Here is a 24,588-nt window from a genome sequence, read left to right as displayed (position 1 = left end):
AGCTTCCATCCCTGGCCTCGCCCAGAGGATTAGGATCTGACATTACCAGTAGCTGTGGTGTAGGTCACAGATGAAGCTCAGATCTGGTACTGCTGTGGCTGTGGTGCAGGCCTGCAATTGCTGCTCTGATTTGACCCCTAGCCCAGGAACTTCCATGAGCCGCAGGTACGGCCTTGAAATGAAAAAAAAAAAAAAAAAAAAAAAAGGAGAGAAAGAAGTTTCCAGGCCAGGGATTGAACCCATGCCACAACAGCAAAAGCAGTGACAATACCAGGTCTTTACCCCTTAGGCCACCAGGGAACTCTATAGATTTACTATTGGTGCCTCTTATTCTTTTGTTTCCATCTTGATACTCTCTACTTAACTGGACGAATTAATAGTGCTGCTGGCAGAGTGAAAACAATCTGCACACCCAGCATCACGATGAAGCCCAAGCTCCAGCCTCACAAAGAAAGAGAAAGGACTGCACCCTTTACAGAGGCCAGAGGAGACTGCTATTTATTAAGAATGCAAGACACTGGAAGTTCCCCTTGTGGCTCAGCAGAAACGAATCCGACTAGTATCCATGAGGATGCAAGTTTGGTCCCTGGCTTCACTCCGTGGTTCAGGGGATCTGGAGTTGCCATGAGCTGTGGTATAGGTCACAGATGCAGCTCAGATTCTATGGCATAGGCTGGCAGCTGCAGCTCCGACTGGACCCCTTCCTTGGAAACTTTCATATGCCACAGGTGCAGCCCTAAAAAAAAAAAAAAAAAAAAGAATGCAGGACACACAACCTGGCCTTCCAAAACATACGATAATAAAGATTATTCAATGGGGAACTGTCAATTCCAAATCTAGGAAACTACCCAGAGCACACATGATGTGCTCCAATAACTCACAGAATTGATGAGGCGATCGGTTTCCCGCGTGTTTATTGCTTTAGAAATCCAATTATGAAAGTCTTCCAAACTGTAAATAAATAAAAGGCTCGGTTAACTGACTTTCTTTGGCAGCATTTTCAGAATGATAGCAATTTGAAAGAAAATTAAAGTTCACATTCTATACAAGTTAAAGAATTAGACATTTTAAAGTTTTTTTAATGAAGCAAAAGTAGGAATCAAAGTTTACAATAGCAGTACTTTCAAATGCTCAACCCTGACAGCATGGGTTCCTCATTAATGAAAGAAGAATAAAGACAGTTGCCAAGGGGGAGGAGGAAGGAGTGGGATGGACGGGGAGTTTGGGGTTATAGATGCAAACTATTCCATTGAGAATGGATGAGCAATGAGGTCCTGCCGTACAGCCCAGGAAACTCTATCCAGTCTCTTGGGACAGAATATGATGTGAGACAGTACAAGAAAATGTGTGTGTGTGTGTGTGTGTGTGTGTGTGTGTGTGTGTGTGTGTGTGTGACTGGGTCACTATGCTGTACTATAGAAACTGGCACAACTTGGCACCACTGTAAATCAACTATACTTTAATAAAAAAATGAAACAGGAGTTATTGAGGTAACAATCCTGACTAGTATCCATGGCTCAGAGGCAACAATTGTGGCTCAGAGGTAACAATCCCGACTAATAGCCAGGAGGATGCAGGTTTGATCCCTGGCCTCCCTCATTGGGTTAGGGATCCGGCGTTGCCATGAGCTGTTGTGTAGGTCACAGAATCTGCGCGGATTCTGAGTTGCTCTGGCTGTGGAGTGGGCTGGCAACTGTAGCTCCAATTCGACCCCTAGTCTGGGAACTTCCAAATGCTGCAGATATGGCCCTAAAAACAAAATAATAAAATAAATTAGGTTTCAATGATTAAAAAAAAGAAAGGCTGAAGCTACCATCTCTGCTGGATATAAAAGAAATTAGGGAATTCCCATTTGGCCCAGTGGTAAGGAATCTGACTAGTATGCAGGAGGATGCAGGTTCGATCCCTGGCCTTGATCAGTAGGTTGGGGATCTGGCGTTGCTTTGAGCCATGGTGTAGGTTTCAGACTCAGCTAAGATCCTGTGTTGCTATGGCTGTGGCTGTGGTGTAGGCCAGCAGCTGCAGCTCCAATTCGACCTTTAGCCTAGGAATTTCCATATGCCTCAGGTGCAGCCCTAAAAAGACAAAAAAAAAAAAAAAAAAAAAAAAAGTTATATGTTGAGAACTGGAAATCAAACTTGTGTTGAAGATAATTCCCTATGTGTTTGTCTTTAAAATATACCATATTACCCTGTTTGAAAAAATTATTTTGGAGAATAAAAGAACTTAAAACCAAAAGAAAAAAAATAAAAGGAGCCTTCATTCAACAGTGTCGTGAGGATGAGAGGTGATCATTATTCCCCATGACTAGAATTCTGATTGACAACATGTTAAAGTCAGGACAGCAAAAGGCTGCAAATAACCACACGTGCTCAATGCAGCAATGACTGATCACGGTGTCTGCAAGCTGTGAGAGATGAGCTACGGCTGTTAAAACAGCAGGAACAGTGCAGCAACGTGGATGGACCTAGAGAGCATCATGGAGTGAGTCAACGACAAACACCGTTGGGTATCACTTACGTGTGGAATCTAAAACACGACACAAAGGAACCTACCTACGAGACAGAAACAGACTCACAGACGTACATACAGAACAGACTTGTGGTTGCCAAGGGGGAAGAGGAAGGAAGTGGGAGGGACTGGGGGTTTGGGGTTAGATGGCAAATTACTACATACAGGATGGATAAGCAACAAGGCCCTACTATACAACTCAGTGAGCTCTATTTACTACCCTGGGATAGACCATAGTGGAAAAGAATTTTAAAAGGAATGTATATATGTGTATAACTGAGTCACTCTGCCGTACAGCCGAAATTTGCTTAAATATTCTTTATTCAAGTATAGCTGATTTACAATGTTATACCAATTTCTGCTGTAGAGCATAGTGACCCAGTCACACATACACATATTCTTTTTCTCATAATATCTTTCACCATGTTCGATCCCGAGAGATTGGATACAGTTCCCTGTGCTGTGTTGTAGGACCGCATTGCTCATCCATTCTAATAGTTTACAGCAATAATTAACACAACATTGTAAATAAAGTATACGTCAAGAAAATAAATTTTAAAAATGTAAAAATGTAAAAAATAAAACAGTAGGAACAGGATAGTCAAAGTGTACAGCTGACTTTCTCTCAACCCTGATTTTATTAATATTTGTCTGCTCTGGAAAAAAAAAAAAAAAAAAGAATGTCCATACAAAGAAATATAAATACAAACAGGGAGTTCCCATCGTGGCTCAGCGGTTAATGAATCCAACTAGGAACCATGAGGTGGCGGGTTCGATCCCTGGCCTTGCTCAGTGGGTTAAGGATCCGGCGTTGCCGTGAGCTGTGGTGTAGGTTGCAGACGCGGCTCGGATCCTGCGTTGCTGTGGCTCTGGCGTAGGCCAGTGGCTACAGCTCCGATTTGACCCCTAGCCTGGGAACCTCCATATGCCGTGGGAGCGGCCCAAAGAAATAGCAAAAAGACAAAAAAGACAAAAAAAAAAAAAAAAAAAAGAAATATAAATACAAACAGCAAAACCCAGTATTCCAGACTCGATGGCAAAATAAATAAAAATGGGTGTATGCAAACTGAGAAAGTCTGAAAGCGACCTTGGAGTGATTCAGACAGTTACTGTGCTGGGGTCTCTCTCTTGGATCAGTGGTTTAGTGCCTAAAGATATCCAGATAAGATTAAATTGATTTACACGAGTAACAAAAGATAAATACATTAACTCGTTTTTTTCTTTAAAACAACGAGAGTTCGGAGTTCCCGTCGTGGCGCAGTGGTTGACAAATCCGACTAGGAACCATGAGGTTGCGGGTTCAGTCCCTGCCCTTGCTCAGTGGGTTAAGGATCCGGCGTTGCCATGAGCTGTGGTGTAGGTTGCAGACGAGGCTCGGATCCCGCGTTGCTGTGGCTCTGGCGTAGGCCGGTGGCTACAGCTCCGATTGGACCCCTGGCCTGGGAGCCTCCATGTGCCGCGGGAGTGGCCCAGGAAATAGCAAAAAGACAAAAAAAAAAACAAAAAAAAAAACAAAAAAAAAAAACGAGAGTTCTTAGGAAAAATCAAACAGTTTATCTTAGCTCTTTCACACAATGTTTTCATTCTGAGTTAGTTTACTTCTCCCCTTCTCTTTCTTTAAATTTTTCAGTGGAAACGAATCCTGATTTCTAAGACACTAAAGATTGCTTAGTGACCTGATGGGGTAATACCATTTGTTATTTACAACCCCTGAAATTTTCTAGGATGGTTTCACTTTCATTTTGTGCCCCTAAGAATAAGAACAGGAGGAATTCCCTGGTGCCCTAGGGATTAAGGACTTGGCATTGTCACTGCTGTGGCTCAGGTTCAACCCCTGGCCCAGGAATGTCCACATGCCACGGCATGGTCAAAAAAATTTAAAAAAAAAACAAGAACTTTCCAAGTTTATGTCCCCACATTTGATGATTAAAATCCACAAATCCTTTCTCAAACTCAACAACCATGGCAAACTCAGAGCTCCAGGCCAATTTGTTCTTTTTCAAATAATAATGATTACCTTGCATTTTTTATTTGGAATATGAGAGCAATTAAATTTGTCCTTTTAGTAGGTACATGTCTTTGATGAGAAAATCAAGAGAATGCATATCTTTGAGTATAAATCATCAAGGGCTTTCCAGTGGAAATTACACAAAACATTTCTAAAAACTGAGTCCTTTTATGTACTGTGCTTCTAGCTCTCTTGATACTGAAACATGTAATAAACTTTATGTTACCAGAAATTGCAGACATTGAAAATAAATCTTCTATTTAAAAAAAAAAGTATATGTTAGCCTGGCAAAAAAAATGCATGTTTTGGGAGTTCCCGTCGTGGCGCAGTGGTTAACGAATCCGACTAGGAGCCATGAGGTTGCGGGTTCGGTCCCTGCCCTTGCTCAGTGGGTTGACGATCCGGCGTTGCCGTGAGCTGTGGTGTAGGTTGCAGATACAGCTCGGATCCCGCGTTGCTGTGGCTCTGGCGTAGGCCGGTGGCTACAGCTCCGATTCGACCCCTAGCCTGGGAACCTCCATATGCCGCAGGAGCGGCCCAAGAAATAGCAACAACAACAACAACAACAACAAGACAAAAGCCAAAAAAAAAAAAAAAAAAAAAAAATGCATGTTTTGGAGTTCTTGCTGTGGTGCAATGGGATCGGCAGTGTCTCTGGAGCACTGGGACGCAGGTTTAATCCCTAGCCCAGCACAGTGGGTTGAGGATCTGGCATTGCCCCAGCTATAGCTTAGGTTGCAACTGTGGCTTGGATCTGATCCCCTGATCCCTTGCCTGGGAACTCCATATGCCGTGGGACAGCCAAAAAAGAAAAAAAAAAAAAAAAAAGCATGTTTTGCATAAAGTTTGCACATTTGAGTTATTCAATAAATCATAGGATTTTTTTCCTTTTCTCATTTTTGGTCATGGACAGTTCCACACATATACATACACATAAGCAGACACTGCAGTATAATGAACCTGCATGGACCCATCACCTACCTCAACAAGTGTCAGTCTTACTTCATCTATGCTCCCACCCACTGCCCCTTTCTCCTGCCTTGGCTTGATTATTATTACTTTTTTGGCTGCAACTGCATATGCGGAAATTCCTGGGCCAGGGATCAAACCTGAGCCACAGCAGTGACAATGCCAGATCCTTAACGGCTGGGCCACCAGGGAACTCCCTGGGCTTTATTATTTTAAAGAAAAGTCACAGACATCATACCATTTCACCCAGAAATACTTCACCATAAATACCTTTAGTATCACTAAAAGATAAGGATTCTTTATTTTTAAATGTAACTACCATACTATTACCACATTTTAAAATATTATCAATAATTCCTTGGGAGTTCCCACTGTGGTGCAGTGGGTTAATGATCTGGCTTGTCTCTGCAGAGGCACTGGTTCAACCTGCAGCCCGATGCAGTAGGTTAAGGATCTGATATTGCTGTGGCTGTGGCATAGGTCGCAGCTGCACCTTGATTCAGCCCCTAGCCTGGGAACTTCCATATGCTGTGGGTACAGCCATTAAAGAAAAAAAAATTCTCAATATTATCAAATATCCAGTTCAATTTTCCTATCTTTTCTACAGTTTAATTGCTCAAATCAGTATCTAAACATGATCCATATATCCAGTCATAAAAATATATATATATTTTAGGAAGGGTGTACCTGCGGCATGTGGAGGTTCCTGGGCCAGGGCTCGAATCCACACCACAGCAGCAACCTGAGCCACAGCAGTGACAACACTGGACCCTTAATCCAGGGCAGCACAAGGGAACTTCCTGAACATAGTTTTCCTATATTCTATTTTTCCCAACGTGTCCACCCAAACCCCTGCTCACCTCATCAGGAACCTTAGAAAGGACAGCACAATGATGAGTGCCAGGCCGACAAGGAACGCAATACACACAGCTGCAAAGAGAAAAGACACGTCGTCACCAAAGGTGTGATTCTGAGCATCAGTGCAGTCCTGTCATTACAGTTAATGACATTAAGTTAAAAATGCAGACAAATACAAACGGAAACAAATGAAGGGAAAGTCTATATCCTTATGCTACATTTCCTGTTAAAACTGAGAACACTCTTCATGGGGTGGGGTGGGTTAGGGGGGGAGTTGTCATCGTGTACTCCAAAAGTACAGAGAACAGTACAATAAACCCACATGCACCCATCACCTAGGTTCTAGAATTATCAACACTGCGTGTATTAATTACTACTCTCCCCTTCTCCCCTCCTTGTGTGTTTGTGTGTGTGTGTGAAGTATTTTTAAGCAAGTTCCAGATACCAGGTTATTTCTTCCCTACATCTTCAGGATGCACACCTGGGACATGATGAAGCTCCTGACGTCACCCCTGAGGAGGGCACAAGAGTCACTTCTGCAGGACTCCCCTCGAGACACTCCACCCGAGACGCCCAGCCTCTTCCCAGTCATGAGAGGGCAGCAGGCAAACCCAAGTAACAACATTGGCCAGTTCTCCTCAAAAATGTCAAGGTCAGGAGTTCCCGTTGTTGCTCAGCAGTAATGAACCCGACCAGTCTCCTTGAGGATGCAGGTTCGATCCCTGGCCTCACTCAGTGGGTCAGCGATCGGCAGTGCTGTGAGCTGTGGTGTAGGTCACAGACGTGGCTCAGATCCCAAGTTGCTATGGCTGTGGTATAGACCGGCAGCTGCAGCTCCAATTCAGCCCCTAGCCTGGGAATTTCCATATGCAACAATCGTGCCCCTTAAAAAAAATATATATATATATATGCTTTTTGTAATCCCTGTATTCAGATCAGGATCCAAGCGAGGTTTGTACTAGTAAGTGTCTTAAATCTCATGCATCCATCAACAGCCACGGTCCCCTATCAGCACATATCATTCGCATTCTTGATCTGCCAGGACACTTGTGCCTGGGCTTGTTTGGTCCTCCATCCTCCAAGTGTTCTGTAAGTGGGAGATGAGCTGTCAAGCCTCGGCTGAGAAGCTCCCCGGCAACACTGTGCAGGGGCTCTTTCCCACCAGGAGAGAACTTCCTGCTTCTGGCCATGTGCCTGACACATGCATCCAGCTGGGGACAGCCTGCCCGTAAAGTTCCCCTTTCATCCAGTGATTCCACCCACTCATGATTTTTCCTTGAAACAATTAGGTCATTAGTTGATGCAAAATATTCTGCCATTCTGCCACATTTATTAGCTGGGCTTTTCTGTAAAGGATCTACCTTCACCATCTAGGACTATTTCTTTATCATAAAAATTCAGTCAAAACAGGACTGCTGGGATAGAGGATCCTTCCTTTCAAGTGACAAATTTATTTTTTTTTCTGCCTTTATTTTAAAAAAAAATTTTAATTAATGTACAGTTGATTTACAATGTTATGTAAATTTCTGCTGTATAACAAAGAGATTCAGTCATACACATACACACACACACACACACACACACACACACACACTCACTATGTTGGGTTCTTAACCCAGTGAGCCACAGTGGGAACTCAAGTGACAACTTTTCTTTTTGCTTTTTAGGGCTGCACTAACGGCCTATGGAAGTTCCCAGGCCAGCAGCTGAATCAGAGCTGCAGCTGCTGACCTGCGCCGCAGGCACAGCAAATTGGGATCCCAGCTGCATCTGTGACCCACACCACAGCTCACAGCAACACAGGACCCTCAACCCACTGAGCTAGGCCAGGGATCAAACCTGCATCCTCACGGATACTAGTCGAATTTGTTACTGCTCAGCCATGACGGGAACTCCTCAAGTGATAACTTTAAATCATACCAGTTAACATCAGGTATCATTGTGTACTTGTTCTCTCCAAAAGCAACCAAAGTATTGCTTTTACTTTTGTTTGGGGAAGGGGACCTTGTGCCTTTTAGCTTCATAATGAACTCTTTGGTTTTTGAATATTCAATGTATTTCCATCAATTACATTCGTTATTCTCGATCCCTTTTTTTTTTTTTTTGGCTGCATCCACAGCATGTGGAAGTTCCTGAAACAGGGATTGAACCCGTAGCACAGCAGCAACAGGAGCCACTGCAGTGACAGTGCCTGGCCCTTAACCTGCTGCACCACCAGAGAACTCCTCCTGATTCTTTTTTAATGATTAAAACTGCCCTTTCATGTTGGCTCTTACCAGTGTTCTTCTGACACGACCCCACAGTCTGCAACAGCAGCACTGTGAGTAGTTCTTACTTCTCGCTACAGTACCAGGGATTTCTGACACTAAATAGGGGCTAAGAGTGACAGATTTTCTCCAGTGATCAGCGAATGAATGATCCCTCCTTAGCCCAAGGGGATCTGGACTGTCAAAGATACATACAGGAGGAGTTCCCATCATGGTGCAGTGGTTAACGAATCCAGCTAGGAACCATGAGGTTGCGGGTTTGATCCCTGGCCTCGCTCAAAGGATTAAGGATCTGGCGTTGCCATGACCTGTGGCGCAGGTTGCAGACACGGCTCGGATCCCTCGTTGCTGTGGCTCTGGCGTAGGCCGGTAGCTACAGCTCTGATTCGACCCCTAGCCTGGGAATCTCCCTATGACACGGGAGCAGCCCAAGAAATGGCAAAAAGACAAAAAAAAAAAAAAAAGAGATACATACAGGAAACACTGTACCCTAAATCCTAAAGCAAGGAAGGACAATGGCCAGTCAACTGTCCTATTTCTAGTTCTTTTTCATTGCATTAACTTTTTTGGCTTACTGACACTTCATAATTAAACTAAGTGACAATTATGAGACTATGTTGATATTTCAAATAATTTTTCATATATCATAGAGTTTTCTTTTTTGGTCATACCCATGGCATGCAGAAGTTCCTACGCCGGGGATTGAACCCATACTACAACATCAACCTGAACCACTGCAAGGACAATGCCCAATCCTTACCCTAGTGCGCCACAAGAGAATTCCATAATTTTCCTTTTTAAATGTTATTTATTTATTTATTTATTTATTTATTGGCCGCATCTGTGGCATATGGAAGTTCCCAGGCCAGGGATCAAATCTGAGCCACAACTGCAACCTCCATCACAGCTGCAGCAACAGCAGATCCTTAGCCCACTGTGCTACAGTGGGAACTCCTAATTTCTTTTTATTTGCATTTTAGGACCACACAGGTGACATATGGAAGTTCACAGGCTAGGGACTGAATTGGAGCTATAGCTGCCGGCCTACACTGTAACCACAGCAACACAGGAACTGAGCTGAGTTTGCAACCTACACCACAGCTCTGGGCAATGCCGGATCCTTAACCCACTGAGTGAGGCCAGGGATCAAACCCACAGCCTCACAGTTCCTAGTCGGATTCGTTTCCGCTGCACCACGACAGGAACTCCTATTTTTTAACTTTATTAAAGTGTAGTTGTTTCACGATGTTGGGTTAATTTCTACTGTACAACAAAATGATTCAGTCATATATATATTTTTTTCATAATCTCTTCTATTATGGTTTATCACAGGATATTGAATTCAGTTCCCTGTGGACCACAGTAGGATCTTGTTTATCCATCCTATATATACTAGTTTGACATAATTTTTTAGTATACGCCGATGACCAATAACTACATTATAAATATACTCTAACTACATTCCAGGATGTACATTACCCAAGGTGTTACAAACAGTACTCAGAAACTAAAACCTTTGAAAATGCAAACTTTCAGCCATGACAGGACACCATCAAACTCCTAGAAGAAAACATAGGCAAAACACTCTCTGACATCAACATCATGAATATTTTCTCAGGTCAGTCTCCCAAAGCAATAGAAATTAGAGCAAAAATAAACCCATGGGACCTCATCAAACTGAAAAGCTTTTGCACAGCAAAGGAAACCAAAAAGAAAACAAAAAGACAACTTACAGAATGGGAGAAAATAGTTTCAAATGATGCAACTGACAAGGGCTTAATCTCTAGAATATATAAGCAACTTATACAACTCAACAGCAAAAAAGCCAATCAATCAATGGAAAAATGGGCAAAAGACCTGAATAGACTGTTCTCCAAGGAAGATACACAGATGGCCAACAAACACATGAAAAAATGCTCAACATCGCTGATTAGAAGAGAAATGCAAATCAAAACTACCATGAGATACCACCTCACACCAGTCAGAATGGCCATCATTAATAAATCCACAAATAACAAGTGCTGGAGGGGCTGTGGAGAAAAGGGAACCCTCTTGCACTGCTGGTGGGAATGTAAGCTGGTACAGCCACTATGGAGAACAGTCTGGAGATACCTTAGAAATCTATACATAGAACTTCCATATGACCCTGCAATCCCACTCTTGGGCATATATCCGGACAAAGCTCTACTTAAAAGAGACACATGCACCCGCATGTTCATTGCAGCACTATTCACAATAGCCAGGACATGGAAACAATCCAAATGTCCATCGACAGATGATTGGATTCAGAAGATGTGGTATATATACACAATGGAATACTACTCAGCCATAAAAAAGGATGACATAATGCCATTGGCAGCAACATGGATGGAACTAGAGAATCTCATACTGAGTGAAATGAGCCAGAAAGACAAAGACAAATACCATATGATATCACTTATAACTGGAATCTAATATCCAGCACAAATGAACATCTCCTCAGAAAAGAAAATCATGGACTTGGAGAAGAGACTTGTGGTTGCCTGATGGGAGGGGGAGGGAGTGGGAGGGATCGGGAGCTTGGGCTTATCAGACACAACCTAGAATAGATTTACAAGGAGATCCTGCTGAATAGCATTGAGAACTATGTTTAGATACTCATGTTGCAACAGAAGAAAGAGTGGGGGAAAAACTGTAATTGCAATGTATACATGTAAGGATAACCTGACCCCCTTGCTGTACAGTGGGGAAAAAAAAAAAAAAAAAAAAAAAAGAAATAGCAATAAAAGACAAAAAAAAAAAAAAAGAAAATGCAAACTTATAAAATCAACCAAGAGCATGTACTTACGAAGGTTACTGTCAACTGGCTTCTCGTTGACAACCAGGTCACATGCAATTTCACTGACTCCATCATGGGTGTGCTTTACAAAAAGAGAATAGTTTCCAAATTCTCCAAATTTGTACTCCAGCCTACAACGATCAGAAAAGAAACATTGTTAAGTTAAGAAATAAGGAGCTGGATTTTGGTAACGTTATCCAGGCAGAGTGACAGCCATTCCTGGGTACAGGTAAGGGACGATGAAGAAAGACTTTTCCTGTGGCATACAGAAGTTCCCAGGCCAACGTCCAAACGGAGCTGCAGCTGAGGGCCTGAGCCACAGCCACAGGAACACCAGATCCAAGCCACATCCGTAACCTACACCACAGCTAACAGCAACACCAGATCCTTAACCCACTGAGCAAGGCCAGGGATCCAACTCACATCCCCACAGAGATAACATGGGGTCCTTAACCCACTGAGCCATGAAGGGAACTCCAGAGAGAGATTTTGAAAGAAGAAAAAGCCAAAAGCTAAATAGGAAAAAAAAAAAAGAGAGAGAGAAAAAAAGGCAGACTTCCATAGGTCACATCAAAGCAGGTACGAACCTACAAACTTCCTTTTCCTGCGCAGTGTCATTAAGCTGCAGGATGGATCCGTGCTGGGTGCTCACGGCCACGGCTGCAGTGCTGGGCTTCCCGGGTTTCCCACCCCAGGAAACGTTGACCAGGACCTGGAGCAAGCACTGCACAATTAAAGCACAGCAAAGGGTTAGGGTGTTGAAAGTCTGTTGTTGCTGGACATGCAACTGAAGACCCTGGGGTAACTTTTCTTTTAGAGGTATAAAAACCTTGTAAATTTCAATAGCATAAATAAAATGTGTCTATATAACTAGGTATTGCTATGAATCTGTACAACCTTTATTTAAAGGTAAATTCTTCACTTGATGAACAAATACATTAACTCTCGCATTCTACTGTTTAACTTAATATTATTTAACAAATAAATTTCCACGATTCTTCTCAATTTGCATATTTATAATCTCTAATGGTTACACTATGTTCCGTCAAATACTCTAGTTATGAATATTTAGTCAGCTTTCAAAGTTTTGGGGTTTTTTGCATAAAACATATAAATTGTTTTAAAAGATAATTCAGTTATATAATAGGATAATAGAGCTATACTTATATTTGTAATTTATATAAGGTGTATTGCTTTGAAAGGTACATAATTTAATTATACAAAACATGTTTTATTATGTTATATATTACAATATACTTGTAATTTATATAAATTACATTGTTTTAAAAGATCTACACCTGATATCCTTATTCCTTTCAATTCTTTCCCCAAAATTAATTTCCAAAAATGAGACTAAAGGATAAAAAATAATTATTTTAATGGTTCTTGTTACATATGGCCAAAGAGCACTCAAATAAGAAAAATGACAATATATTTATTTCTTATTAGTCTTACCAGGACTTATTCCTTTTGTTCAGGTACTAGGTATTTATGATCTCACAGGATTAAGATTATATTTTACATTATCAGTAGATTAAATAAATCAATATTCTTTTGCTATTTTATGTTCCCTACAGTGTGAACCATCTGGTAGGCACGAAATTTCCTCAAATATAATCTTAGAAATGTACATGTCCTCATATACCGTAATATTAAACTTTTTACTTTCTCAAATACTTCCCCATTCTAGTGCTTTCATCTTGTTATATTCTGTTGTTTTTGCTGGCAGTGCCTGCACCATGTAGAGGTGCCCAAGCCAGAGATGGAACCTGAGCCACAGCAGTAACAATGCCAGATCTTTAACCCGCTGCACCTCCAATTTTTTGAACTTTAAATTGATCACTTGTGGAGTTCTTGTTGTGGCTCAGTGGGAAAAAAATCCAACTAGAATCCATGAAGATGTGGGTTCAATTCCTGGCCTTGCTCAGTGGGTCTGGGATCAGGCATTGCCCTGAGCTGTGGGGTCAGTTGTAGATGGGCTCAGATCCTGCGTTGCTCTGGCCGTGGTGTAGGCTGACAGCTGCAGCTCCAATTGGACCCCTACCCTGGAAACTTCAGCCCTAAAAAGTGAACAAAGAAATAAACAAGTCATTTGTAACTGTTCATTGGACCATAATGTTGTTGTTGTTGTTGCCCTACAGCATATGGAGTTCCTGGGCCAGGGATCAGATCTGAGCCACAAGTGTAACCTACTGTGATGCTAGATCCTTAACCTCCTGCACCTGGGTATCGAACCCATGACCCAGCACTCCGGAGATGCTGCCTATCCTGTTGAGCCAAAGCACAAAGTCTGGACCCAAATTATTTTAATGTCAGTTGACATATACATCCCATCTTCTAATTTAACTAATTTCCATTGTTCCCTTAAATGTATCAATAATTTATCAATCATATGACTTTTATTTTAGAAAACCTTCTCTTGACTCATGCTTATTTCTATTTTTTTCTTCATTTGCAGTTTCCATAGTTATTATTTTTAGTGCTTCCCTTTTTTTGTTTGGATGATGACACTGCACTGCTTTCCAAAACCTTGAGATCTTTACTCAGTAGCTTTGCATTTCCCCTTTTCATTTTGATTAACATCAAGCAGGATCTGGAAAACAAACAGCCTGTGAAGCTAAAGCAAGGGGACCCAGCATTTCCACATGGTAGCTGGGTGACCAGGAAAGAGTCACTTTCCTGCTCTTAACCTCAGCATCACCACCTGTGGAACCCATATATCCTGGATTGTTGTGAGGATTAAACGAGCTATCACATACCTGATATACAGAGCAGGCCCTCAGCAAAGCGCAGCTGCAACTTCTTTTTTTTTTTTTTTTTTTTGTCTTTTCAGGCTGCACCTGTGGCATATGGCAGTTTCTGTGGCAGGGTTGAATCACAGCTGCAGCTGCCAGCCTATACCACAGCCACAGCATTGCCAGATCTGTAACCCACTGAACGAGGTGAGGGATGGAGCCCACATCCTCATGGATACTAGTGGGGTTCCTAACCCGCTGAGCCACAAGGGGAACTCCAGCAACTGCAACTTGCACTACCATTATCTTTATTGTCGGAAACATTTAGATAGAAATTTTCATAAGAACTGCTTCGGCCAGGTCAAAGACCTTTCTATGAAACATTGATGTTTGTATTGTATCTCCTATTATATTAGCTTTTGTTGTGCAAAGATATGAGATTGCAGAATGAATAATCTCTGATTTTGTATTTATTTAGTCTCTTTTGATTTAACACATAATTGATGTTTTGTTACATACAGATATTTTTGAAGTTATCAATTTTTTCTATTTAATTCAAGGTTCTTTGAGGTCCTTCTTGTGATAAAAGTCTTCTCTTGGCCTACCTTTTTAATATTACGGACACTGTATGTTTCACATTACTTTACAGAAGGTGTCAGGTACTGCTCCATCATCTTTCCAGCTGATACCCACACTGACAATGAGGATTTAAAAAAAATTTTTTTGGCCATGCCCACAGCACATGGAAGTTCCCGGGCCAGGGATTGAACCTGCCCCACAGGGGTAATCCAAGTCATTGCAGTGACACACCAAATCCTTAACCTGCTGTGCCAGGACAGAACTTCTAAATTAACTCCTAAATTTGGGGTTTTTTTAGCTATTTACACTACACAGGTCACTATCCATTAAAATTCCTCCTCTGAAGGTGGCACTCTGAAGCTCTTGATTTGGAAATAAAGAACATTTCATTTTATGTGGAAGAACGGCCTTGTCCTTAAAAAGTAGCAAGGGCTAGCATAGGAGTAACACCTTCAGATAAAATAAATCCTCTATCTTAACATATACACAACTATTTATAAAAGAGTTAATCAAAAAGCACCATGTAGCACAGAGAACGCTACCCAATATTCTGCGATAATCTATGTGGGAAAAGAATCTGAAAAAGAATGGACGTGTGTACATGTATCACCGAGTCACTTGGCTGTACACCTGAACTGAACACAACATTGTAAGTCTACTAGGCTCCAATAAAATTAAAAACTAATTAATTAATTAAATCCCTTATTATCAGAAGGGCCCATCTCTGGACTCACGGCCTCCACAGTCCCCTCCATGCAGGATGCCCCATGTCTCACTCCTTTCCTCTCTGGTCCAGCCAGAGGGTTTTGCAGCGGGCAGAGGCATCAGATAAAACACACCCATCAACTCTCCTCATCACCAAGAACTGGTATTTATTTACTTATTTATTTTTGCTTTTTAGGGTGGCACCCACAGCATATGGAAGTTTCCCAGGCCAGGGGTGGAATCAAAGCTAGAGCCACCAGCCTACGCCACAGCCACAGTAATGGGGGATCAGAGCTGCATCTGCAACCTACACCGAAGCTCACAGCAACAGTGTATCCTTAACCCACTGAGCGAGCCCAGGACTGAACCTGTGTCCTCATGGATACTAGTAGGGTTTGTTACTGCTGAGCCATGACAGGATCTCTGAGAACTGGTTTTAAAAAAATGAGGTGTTCTCTTGAGGCTCAGCACATTAAAGATCCATGATTGTTGGGAGTTCTCATCGTGGCGAAGTGGAAACGAATCTGACCAGGAATCATGAGGTTGTGGGTTCAATCCCTGGCCTCACTCAGTGTATTAAGCATCTGACGTTGCCATGAGCTGTGGTGTAAGTTGCAGAGGCAGCTCAGATCCTACGTTGCTATAGCTGTGGTGTAGGCTAGCATCTGTAGCTCTGATTAACCCCTAGCCTGGAAACCTCCATATCCCGAGGGTGCAGCCCTAAAAAGACAAAAAAAAAAAAAAGACGAAAAAGAAAGAAAAGAAAAGAAAAGAAATGGATGCTACCCACAGCCAGGCATTCTCTGAGACTCTGATAGTACTACTTCTGCATCTCTACATAGCCTGTTAGTTCTCTCACCTATATGCTGAAGTTAACATGTGAAGGATTTTGGAGTTCCTGTCATGGCGCAGTGGTTAACGAATCCGACTAGGAACCATGAGGTTGCGGGTTCAGTCCCTGCCCTTGCTCAGTGGGTTAACGATCCGGCGTTGCCGTGAGCTGTGGTGTAGGTTGCAGACGCGGCTCGGATCCCGCGTTGCTGTGGCTCTGGTGTAGGCCGGTGGCTACAGCTCCGATTCGACCCCTAGCCTGGGAACCTCCATATGCCGCGGGAACGGCCCAAGAAATAGCAAAAAGACAAAAAAAAAAAAAAAAATGTGAAGGATTTTAGGTCTGACAGCACCAAGGGTCATACAGACCAGCCCCAAAGCCAACAATACTAAGCAGCACATGGTACCTACTTGGTAGCAGCGCTCAGAACTCCAGTAGACAGTCAAGTTGGTCCCAGGCAATTCATTATGGATGAGCAGCAAAGCCTGGTCCATTTTCAGCTCCACATGCCTTTTTCTGTCTAAGTCTGTGAAAATTAGAAAAAAAAATTAGGGAGTTCCCATCATGGCTCAGTGGTAATGAACCTGACAGGTATCCATAAGGATGCATGATCGATCCCTGGCCTTGCTCAACAGGTTAAGGATCCAGCATTGCTGTGAGCTATGGTGTAGGACACAGACCTGGCTCAGATCCTGTGTTGCTGTGGCTGTGGTGCAGGCTGGCAGCTGCAGCTCTGATTTGACCCCTAGCCTGGGAACTCCCATATGTTGCAGGTGTGGCTCTAAAAAGCAAAGAAAGAAAAAAAGAGTTAAAAGTAAATAAATAAAAACAATGAAAAACAAGGCACCTAAAAGAGACCAAGTGCATCTGAGTGAACACTGGCTTCTCAGGAGTGCTTCTCAAAGACTGGCGTCTCTTGTTCCACACGCCATGTCCACACAGATGCATGCACCCACACACTCAAATGCACCCAGCCCCCCTCCTTCACATGGGCCTCTACTGCAAACAAGGATTCAGTCAACAGCACTCACGCTGTAACTACATGAGCTACACTCATGGTGTAAGAGGCAGTATGAGGTCCTTACAATCATCGCGTGCCAAGGCGTGACAGGCGCTGAATTTAGTAGTTCCCATATACTTTCCATCTGATAAGATGACAGCCAGGCATTTTCTCCAGTCTACAGAGGAAGAAATTCAGGCTCATGGGATGACTAACTGCCCTTGGCCAGAGAGTTGTGCGGTGAACTCTGAAACTGATGTGAACCAAATGCGTGACTTTCCCAACACCGCAAGTGTCGTGGCACATGTTAATCAGCTCTGAGCTGGGACGGGCCGCTTGTGAGACCTGCAAGACCCCAGACCAAAGGGTCAGGACACATGGGGGAGCAGGGGCCTTGGGGGGGCTGCATGTGCTTTCCAAGCTTGCTCGATGCCACTTTGGTTTGGAGCTCTGCATCTCTGGGGTTCCATGTGAGATATAAGACTGAGAGAGAGAGAGAGGGTACATCTGAAGGGAGAAAGGGCCACTGCTCCGGATTCCTGGCCCCATCACTTCATCAGACATGCTTAGGATTCCACACAGACCAGGCACATTCTGCCTCTAAGTCTGCCGACTTGGTATGAAAACAAAGTGAACTATGGTTGGCTGAAGTTCAAGCAAAATGTTTCATCCAGACCAACTGGGCCATTTACATCTGTTGTATGAAAAAGAAATTACCTTCTAGCTCCTAGGCAAAAGGAAAAAAGGAAAACTATTTAAAAACACAACCTGGAGTTTCCATTGTGGCACAGAGGAAACGAATCCAACTAGTATCCATGAGGACGCAGACTCTCTTGCTGGCCTCGCTCGGCAGGTTGGGGATGCTGTGAGCTGTGGTGTAGGTCACAGACGAGGCTCAGATCCCAAATTGCTGTGGCTGTGGCACAGGCTGGCAGCTGTGGCACTGATTCAATCCCTAGCCTGGGAATGTCCATATGCCGTGGGTATGGCCCTGAAAAGCAAACAAACAAACAAACACAAATAAAAACACAACTAGAAAGGTAACCATCTAGCTTTTTTTTTTTTTTTTTTTTTTTTTTTTTCGGTCTTAGTTCAGTTTTTTTGGCTGCACCCACCACACAGGTTCCCAGGTCAGGAATTAAACTCAAGCCACAGCAGCGTCAATGCCAGATCCTTAACCACTGGGCCAGGAGGGAACTCTTCTCTTTTATTTTGTAACATGAAAGCTTAATTCAGGACTCCCGAGTACCTCATCTGGAATGGTTAATGCAGGAAATTTTTTTTTTCTTTTCACAGCTGCACCTGCAGCATATGTAAGTTCCTGGGCCAGGGGTCAAACTGGAGCTGCAGCTGCAACCTACACCACAGCCACAGGCAACACTGGATCCAAACCACATCTGTGATATATGCCACAGCTTATAAGCAACATTGGCCCCTTTACCCACTGAGCAAGGCCAGGGATCGAATCCATACCCTCACAGAGAAAACGTCAGGACTTTAACCCACTTAGCCACAGTGCAAACTCCTAATTTGGGAAAGTCTTCACTGTAGCCAGCCTAAATCCCTTGTTTGAAAGGTTTATCTTAGGGGTCCAGTTGTGGCTCAGCAGTAACAAACCCGACTAGTATCCATGAAGATGCAGGTTCGACCTCTGGCCTCACTCACTGGGTTAAGGATCTGGAGGTGCCATGAAGTCTTGGCTCAGATCTGGCATTGCTGTGGCTGTGGTGTAGGCCTACAGCTGCAGCTCCAATTCGACCCCTAGCCTGGGAACTTTCATATGCCTCGGGTGCGTCCCTAAAAAGACAAATTAAAAAAATAAAAGTTTATCCTAATTCACCCTTATTTAGCTCTCACTGAAGACAGAACACACAGTATATAACTCTTAATAATCTACTGTAGCTTTCCCCCCGAGACTAAAGCTTTATTAAACACTTTTTCTGTTCTTTGGTGTCCCTCCAGTGGAAGCACTGTTTGGGCTGGGAGTGCAACATGGTGGGTTAAGTGTGTGGACCCCAAATTGGGCCAACTCGAATTTGAATCCTGCCCTGCCTCAGTGTTCTCATCAATAAATCGGGGTGGGGGGGGAGTTCCTGTTGTGGCTCAGCAGGTAACGAATCTGACTAGTAACCATGAGGACGCAGGTTCAATCCCTGACCTCGATCAGTGGGCTAATGAGCTGTGGTGTAGGTCCATGTTTTGGATTCCACGTGGCTGTGGCTGTAGCACCGGCCAGCGACTACAGCTCCTACAGCTCCGATTCGACCCCTAGCCTGGGAACCTCCATATGCCACAGGTGTGGCCCTAAAAAAGTAAAAAAAAAAAATAATAATAAATAAATAAATAAAATAAAATAAATCAGGGGTGTGTATTTCAGAGGATTGTTGGGGAGGCAACAATTGATAATATATGCAAAGTGCTTGGCATGGAACCTCAAACAAAGTGTTTTGTTTCGTTTTCTGGCCACACCACCGATATGGAAGTTCCTGACCCAGGGATGGAATCTGAGCTGCAGCTGCAACCTACTCCACAGCTGCAGCAATGCTGGATCCTTCACCACAGGGGTGCTCCACAAGGTACATGTTGACAAATGGTGATTCCAACAATCCAGGCCACATCCAACTGACACAGGTGCCTTATCAGAATCAGGAACATAGGGAGTTCCCATTGTGGCTCAGTGGTAATAAACCTGACTAGTATCCATGAGGATGCAGGTTTGATCCCTGGCCTTGCTCAGTGGGTTAAAGATCCAGCATTGCTGCAAGCTGTGGTGTAAGTCACAGAGGCAGCTCGGATCCAATGTTGCTGTGGCTGTGCAGTAGGCCTCAGCTGTAGCTCCAATATGACCCCTGGCCTGGAACTTCCATATGCCTCGGGTGCAACCATAAAAAGAGAAAAAAAATGAATGAATGAATTTCTAGGAATGGAACTTTTAACCAAAAATAGATTTTTTAACAGTTTTTCTTAGGTTTAGCCAAATTCCTCTCCAATTTAGTGGGACTGATATATAAGGACAACTGTGGCTCACCAGCTCCCAGGTGACACGAGTAACTACACAATTACTGTGCACAAGGCCCCAACAGCCTTATGACACAGCTGCCACCGTCTCTGTTTTCTGGATGAGGCATGTGAGGCCTGGAGAGGTCAAGCAACTTGCCAGAGGTCACGCACCAGTGCCACCAGTCAGACCAGCCCCTAACCTCTATGCTTCCGCTCTCCTGAGATTAAGCTGATCTGTTCCCTAACAGCTGGGCTGGTTTACCGTTTTCCCCTGCTTTTTAGCTAATGTATAGAAAATATAATTTCCTGGGAGTTCCCATCACAGCTTAGCAGTAAGGAACTCAACTAGTATCCATGAAGACACGGGTTCAATCTTTGGCCTTCCTCAGTGGGTTAGAGGATCTGGCATTGCCATGAGCTGCAATATAGCTCAAAGACGCAGCTCGGATCTGGAGATGCTGTGGCCAGCAGCTGTAGCTCCAATTCAACCCCTAGCCCGGGAACTTCCTTATGCCATGGGTGTGGCCCTAAAAAGAAAAAGAGGAAAAAAAAAAAAAAACCACACCACAGATCAGAATCTCTGACCAGCCAGTGTGATTTGACTTTCTGTATTTTTTAAATTGAGGTACAGTTGGTTTGTATTAGTTTCAGGTGCACCACATAGTGATTCAAAATTTGTATAGATTATATTCCATTTAAAGGTACTATAAAATATTGGCTATATTTCTGATGCTACACAATATATCCATGTAGCTTATTTTATACATAGTTTGTACCTCTTAGTCCCCTACCCCTATCTTGCTCCTCTCCCTTGCCTCTCCCCACTGGCAACCACTAGTTTGTTCTACCTACATCTGTGAGTCTATTTCTGTTTTGTTATATTTATTTGTTTTATTTTTAGCATACAGTATTTGCCTTTCTCTGTCTGACTTATTTCACTAAGGATAACACTCTCCAGGTACACCCGTGTTGTTACAAATGGCAAAATTCCATTCTTTTTTATGGCTGAGTAATATTCCATTGTATATAGGCATATACATATTGTATATATGTATACCACATCTTCTTCTGTTGATGGACACTTAGGTTGCTTCCATATCTTGGCTTTTGCAAATAGCACTGCTATGACATTGAGGTGTACATATCTTTTTGAATTAGTGTTTTTGCTTTTTCAGATATACACCCAGGAGTGGAACTGCTGGATCATAAGACAGCTCTATTTTTTGTTTTTTGAGAAATTCCATACTGTATTCCACCATGGCTGCGCCAATTTACATTCCCACCAACAGCGTACAAGGGTTTCCATTTCTCTACATTCTTGCCAACACTTGTTATCCTCCCTAAAACAAGATCAACCAAAAAACCTCCCAAGTAATGCTACTGTGCAGCCAAGGTTAAAGAAAACAGCTTGCATTATTTGAACTTTTATTTATTTATTTTTTTTGCCACACCTGCAGCATATGGAAGTTCCCAGGCCAGGGACTGAATCCAAGCCACAGCTGCAACCTATACCACAGCTGCAGAAACTCCAGATCCTTAACCCACTGGGCCAGGGCTGGGGATTGAATCCAAGCTGCAGCAGCAACCCAAGCTGCTGCAGAGACAAAGCCAGTTCCCTAACCCATTGTGCCACAGCAGGAACTCCTGGACATTTTTTTAAAAACCAGTGAGTCTGTGGGATTAGCAGATGCAAACTATTACATACAGAATAGATAAACAACAAGGTCCTACTGCAGAGCACAGAGAACCATGTTCTACATTCTACGATAACCCATAGTGGAAAAGAATATGAAAAAGAATGTATACGTGTCTGTATATGTGTATACACACACATATATATAACTGAATCACTTTGCTGTACAGCAGAAATTAACACAACATTGCAAGTTAACTATCCTTCAATAAAATATAAAAAAAACCCAATGAGTCTATAATCTGAATCACATACACACGCAAAGGACAAAATTCCCCAGCCACCTGATATGATGCTGAAATTGAAACTGAGGCTCAATTTCTAGAAAAAGCTGCCAACTTCCATGCAGCTGACCTTGGAAATACCAGGGCAACCTCAAGGAGCATTACATACTGAAAACAACCCCCTCCTCCTCTTCCTGTGTCTTGGTGAAGAAATAAACCAAAGTCACCTTTCAACAGTGCCCAGGGAATTGTACTGCTTGTACATTAGACTTTTACTTCACTTCCAAATATTTCATTTCTGGTTCTAGCTCTCTGCTCATAAGTGTCTTTGCTGAGCATATCTTAAAAGACATATTACTTTTCTCTTCAAGTAAACTTGAGTCCTCAAATCATATAAAGGTGGAGCTCTTATTAGGAATCCATCCAGACCAAACCTGGACTCCAGGTGGCACTAAAAGCCCAGCTGTCCTCGCTTTGTGGTAGTTCGGGGTGGATAGCTTCGGAACCCTACTAGTATGTTCTCCCTCACTACACGGAATCACCGTTTAGAAACCACCTTTTTCTTGTAGTCCTGATCATTACCATTGACGACAAAGTACAAAAAGAGAATGCTGTATGGGATCTGTCCCTGTCAAGTTGTGACGGGGCGAATTACATAACCTCCTGAGGTCTGTTCCTCAATTATAAAGGGAGGGAGTGGATGAGATCCCAGCGGGAGTAGACAGGTATAAAACGTATTCAGTTAATATGCTTTTTCAAAATTCAATTCTGTTTTCATCCTACAACATTTTGATTGGGTGGGAGGAGCAGTTTGAACCACACACACTAACACTAAAACCCCTGTGATTTGATATGGAGAAGGGGATGGGAGGAAGGGAAGGCAGGTGACTCAGTTTCCCAGGTGATAGATAAGGAGATCTTCCCCAGAATCACGAACCGGATGTCCTGCACTTGGCTAGTCCCACCAACCCGGACCACAGCATCCCCTGGAAGGGACTTGGGACTAGGGTCCTGGTCCAAGTTGTTGTAGGGGAAGACCCTGGAATTTGCCTTTTTTTCCATTTCCCTCGCGAGCTCCGAGACTGGCAAGCTGAGGAAACGCTCGCTGAGCAGAGGGCCGCTTGTCCCCGCCGGACGTCAGCATGACCCTCGCCGGCCCCTCCTGGGCCGTGGACCTCGCCCAGGGCTTCCCCGCCGCAGCCCCGGCGCTTCTCCGGTCACCGTGGAAGCGGAATCGCCCGGCGGAGCTGGGGAGGCGCGCTTGAGATCCAACACCTCGTCTCCGCCCCCAGCTCCCGAGGCTGCAGCAGCCCGCAGCCCAGCCCCGCAGACTCGGCTTCTCTGTCCCGCCGCGCACCGGGCTGCACACTTGGGCCGCGACTCCCGCGGATCGCCTTGATGCAGCGGAGGATGGAGGGCGCCGTCCCGGCTCTGATCAGCTTTGGATTTGAGGGGCCACAGGCCTCCAGGTCAAAGCACTCTATGGAGGCCGGGGCGCCCACCTCGCCCTCCCGCGCCCTCCCCCTGGTCGGGCCGCCTTCGGATGAGGGCCGGCCTCCTCGCACAAGCCCTGGCCCAGCTGCAGCGGCGCAGCGGAAACGACACGGGAGTTCCGGGCGCCGCTCCCCCTCTGAACCCCAGCCCGAACGCCGCCCCAGGGAAGGGACAGTCGCCGCCCCGCGGGCCCAGCCTTAAGTCTCACTTACCTGGCGTCGGGGAGCTGCCGGGGGCCAGCAGCGCGGCGCTAAGCACGGACGCGGCCAGCAGCAGCGCAGCCAGCGCCCGTCCTGCGCCCCGAACAGCGTTCATGCCGCCGGCTGCCCCGGGCCGCCGCCCCCGCGCCGCCGCCGCTCGGCTCCGGACGCCAACGCCGCGCTGCCGGAGATCGCGTGGCTCCTCCGCAGACTGTAGCGCGCCCGTCATCGCCGGGCTCTTGGCCCCTCGCCCCGCCCCGAGCCGCCGCGGGGGCGGGGCGAGGGCGGGGCGGGGTTGGGACGGGGGGAGTCCACCAAGCCTGGAGCCCAGGCCCCACCCGCTGAGCAGGGCTCTAATCCCGGCAAGAGAAGCTGAAGCGGCTTAGCTGCTGCTCCCGGGTCCTCACCACCGGCTGAGCGACCTTCCGCTGAATCCCTGCGTCCAGCTATTCACCCTGCAAACGGGTGTTAGTGCTCTCTGTCCACTGTCCTGCAAAAGCCACGGTAAGCCAGGCAGGCAGAGTCCCGGCCCCCAGAGAGTTTACTACCCAGAGAGGGAGTTGCAACATAAAAACCACCGTGTGCTACCACCCCTTGGAAGAGCTCCTTGCTAGTCCCTGATTGGCAAGTTCAAGGCAGGCAGGCACAATGACCCCCCCAATTCCACTACTGACTTTGCGCCCAGAGAAACTATC

The 24,588-nt window shown here is 44.5% G+C and overlaps 1 protein-coding gene across 3 annotated transcripts in view; it reads right to left on the bottom strand.

Annotated features, from left to right (window-relative positions):
* Positions 1 to 24,145, bottom strand: part of HGSNAT (heparan-alpha-glucosaminide N-acetyltransferase) — a 47,570-nt gene extending 23,425 nt beyond the window's left edge. For 2 of the 3 annotated variants that reach the window (XR_014832740.1, XM_085004378.1), the window contains exons 1-6: positions 23,906 to 24,145; positions 16,693 to 16,808; positions 12,019 to 12,155; positions 11,441 to 11,562; positions 6,349 to 6,418; positions 882 to 951 (exon numbers count right to left, since the gene is read on the bottom strand). Coding sequence is in view for 2 of the 3 variants with exons in the window: in XM_085004378.1 (XP_084860504.1) it covers positions 882 to 951; positions 6,349 to 6,418; positions 11,441 to 11,562; positions 12,019 to 12,155; positions 16,693 to 16,808; positions 23,906 to 24,122 (732 nt within the window). In the remaining variant the exon portion in view is untranslated. Of the gene's footprint in view, positions 1 to 881; positions 952 to 6,348; positions 6,419 to 11,440; positions 11,563 to 12,018; positions 12,156 to 16,692; positions 16,809 to 23,249; positions 23,783 to 23,905 lie in introns of those variants that run through there. The other variant, XM_085004379.1, reaches the window with a different exon arrangement.
* Between the last annotated feature and the right edge of the window lie 443 nt (positions 24,146 to 24,588).

This window comes from Sus scrofa, chromosome 17 (genome assembly GCF_054392235.1).
Source record: "Sus scrofa isolate SSC_HxYL_T2T_F1_AM1 chromosome 17, Sscrofa_HxYL_maternal_Yorkshire_Landrace_v2.0, whole genome shotgun sequence".
NCBI classification, from domain to species: Eukaryota; Metazoa; Chordata; class Mammalia; order Artiodactyla; family Suidae; genus Sus; species Sus scrofa.
This window is presented reverse-complemented; position numbering and strand designations above follow the sequence as displayed.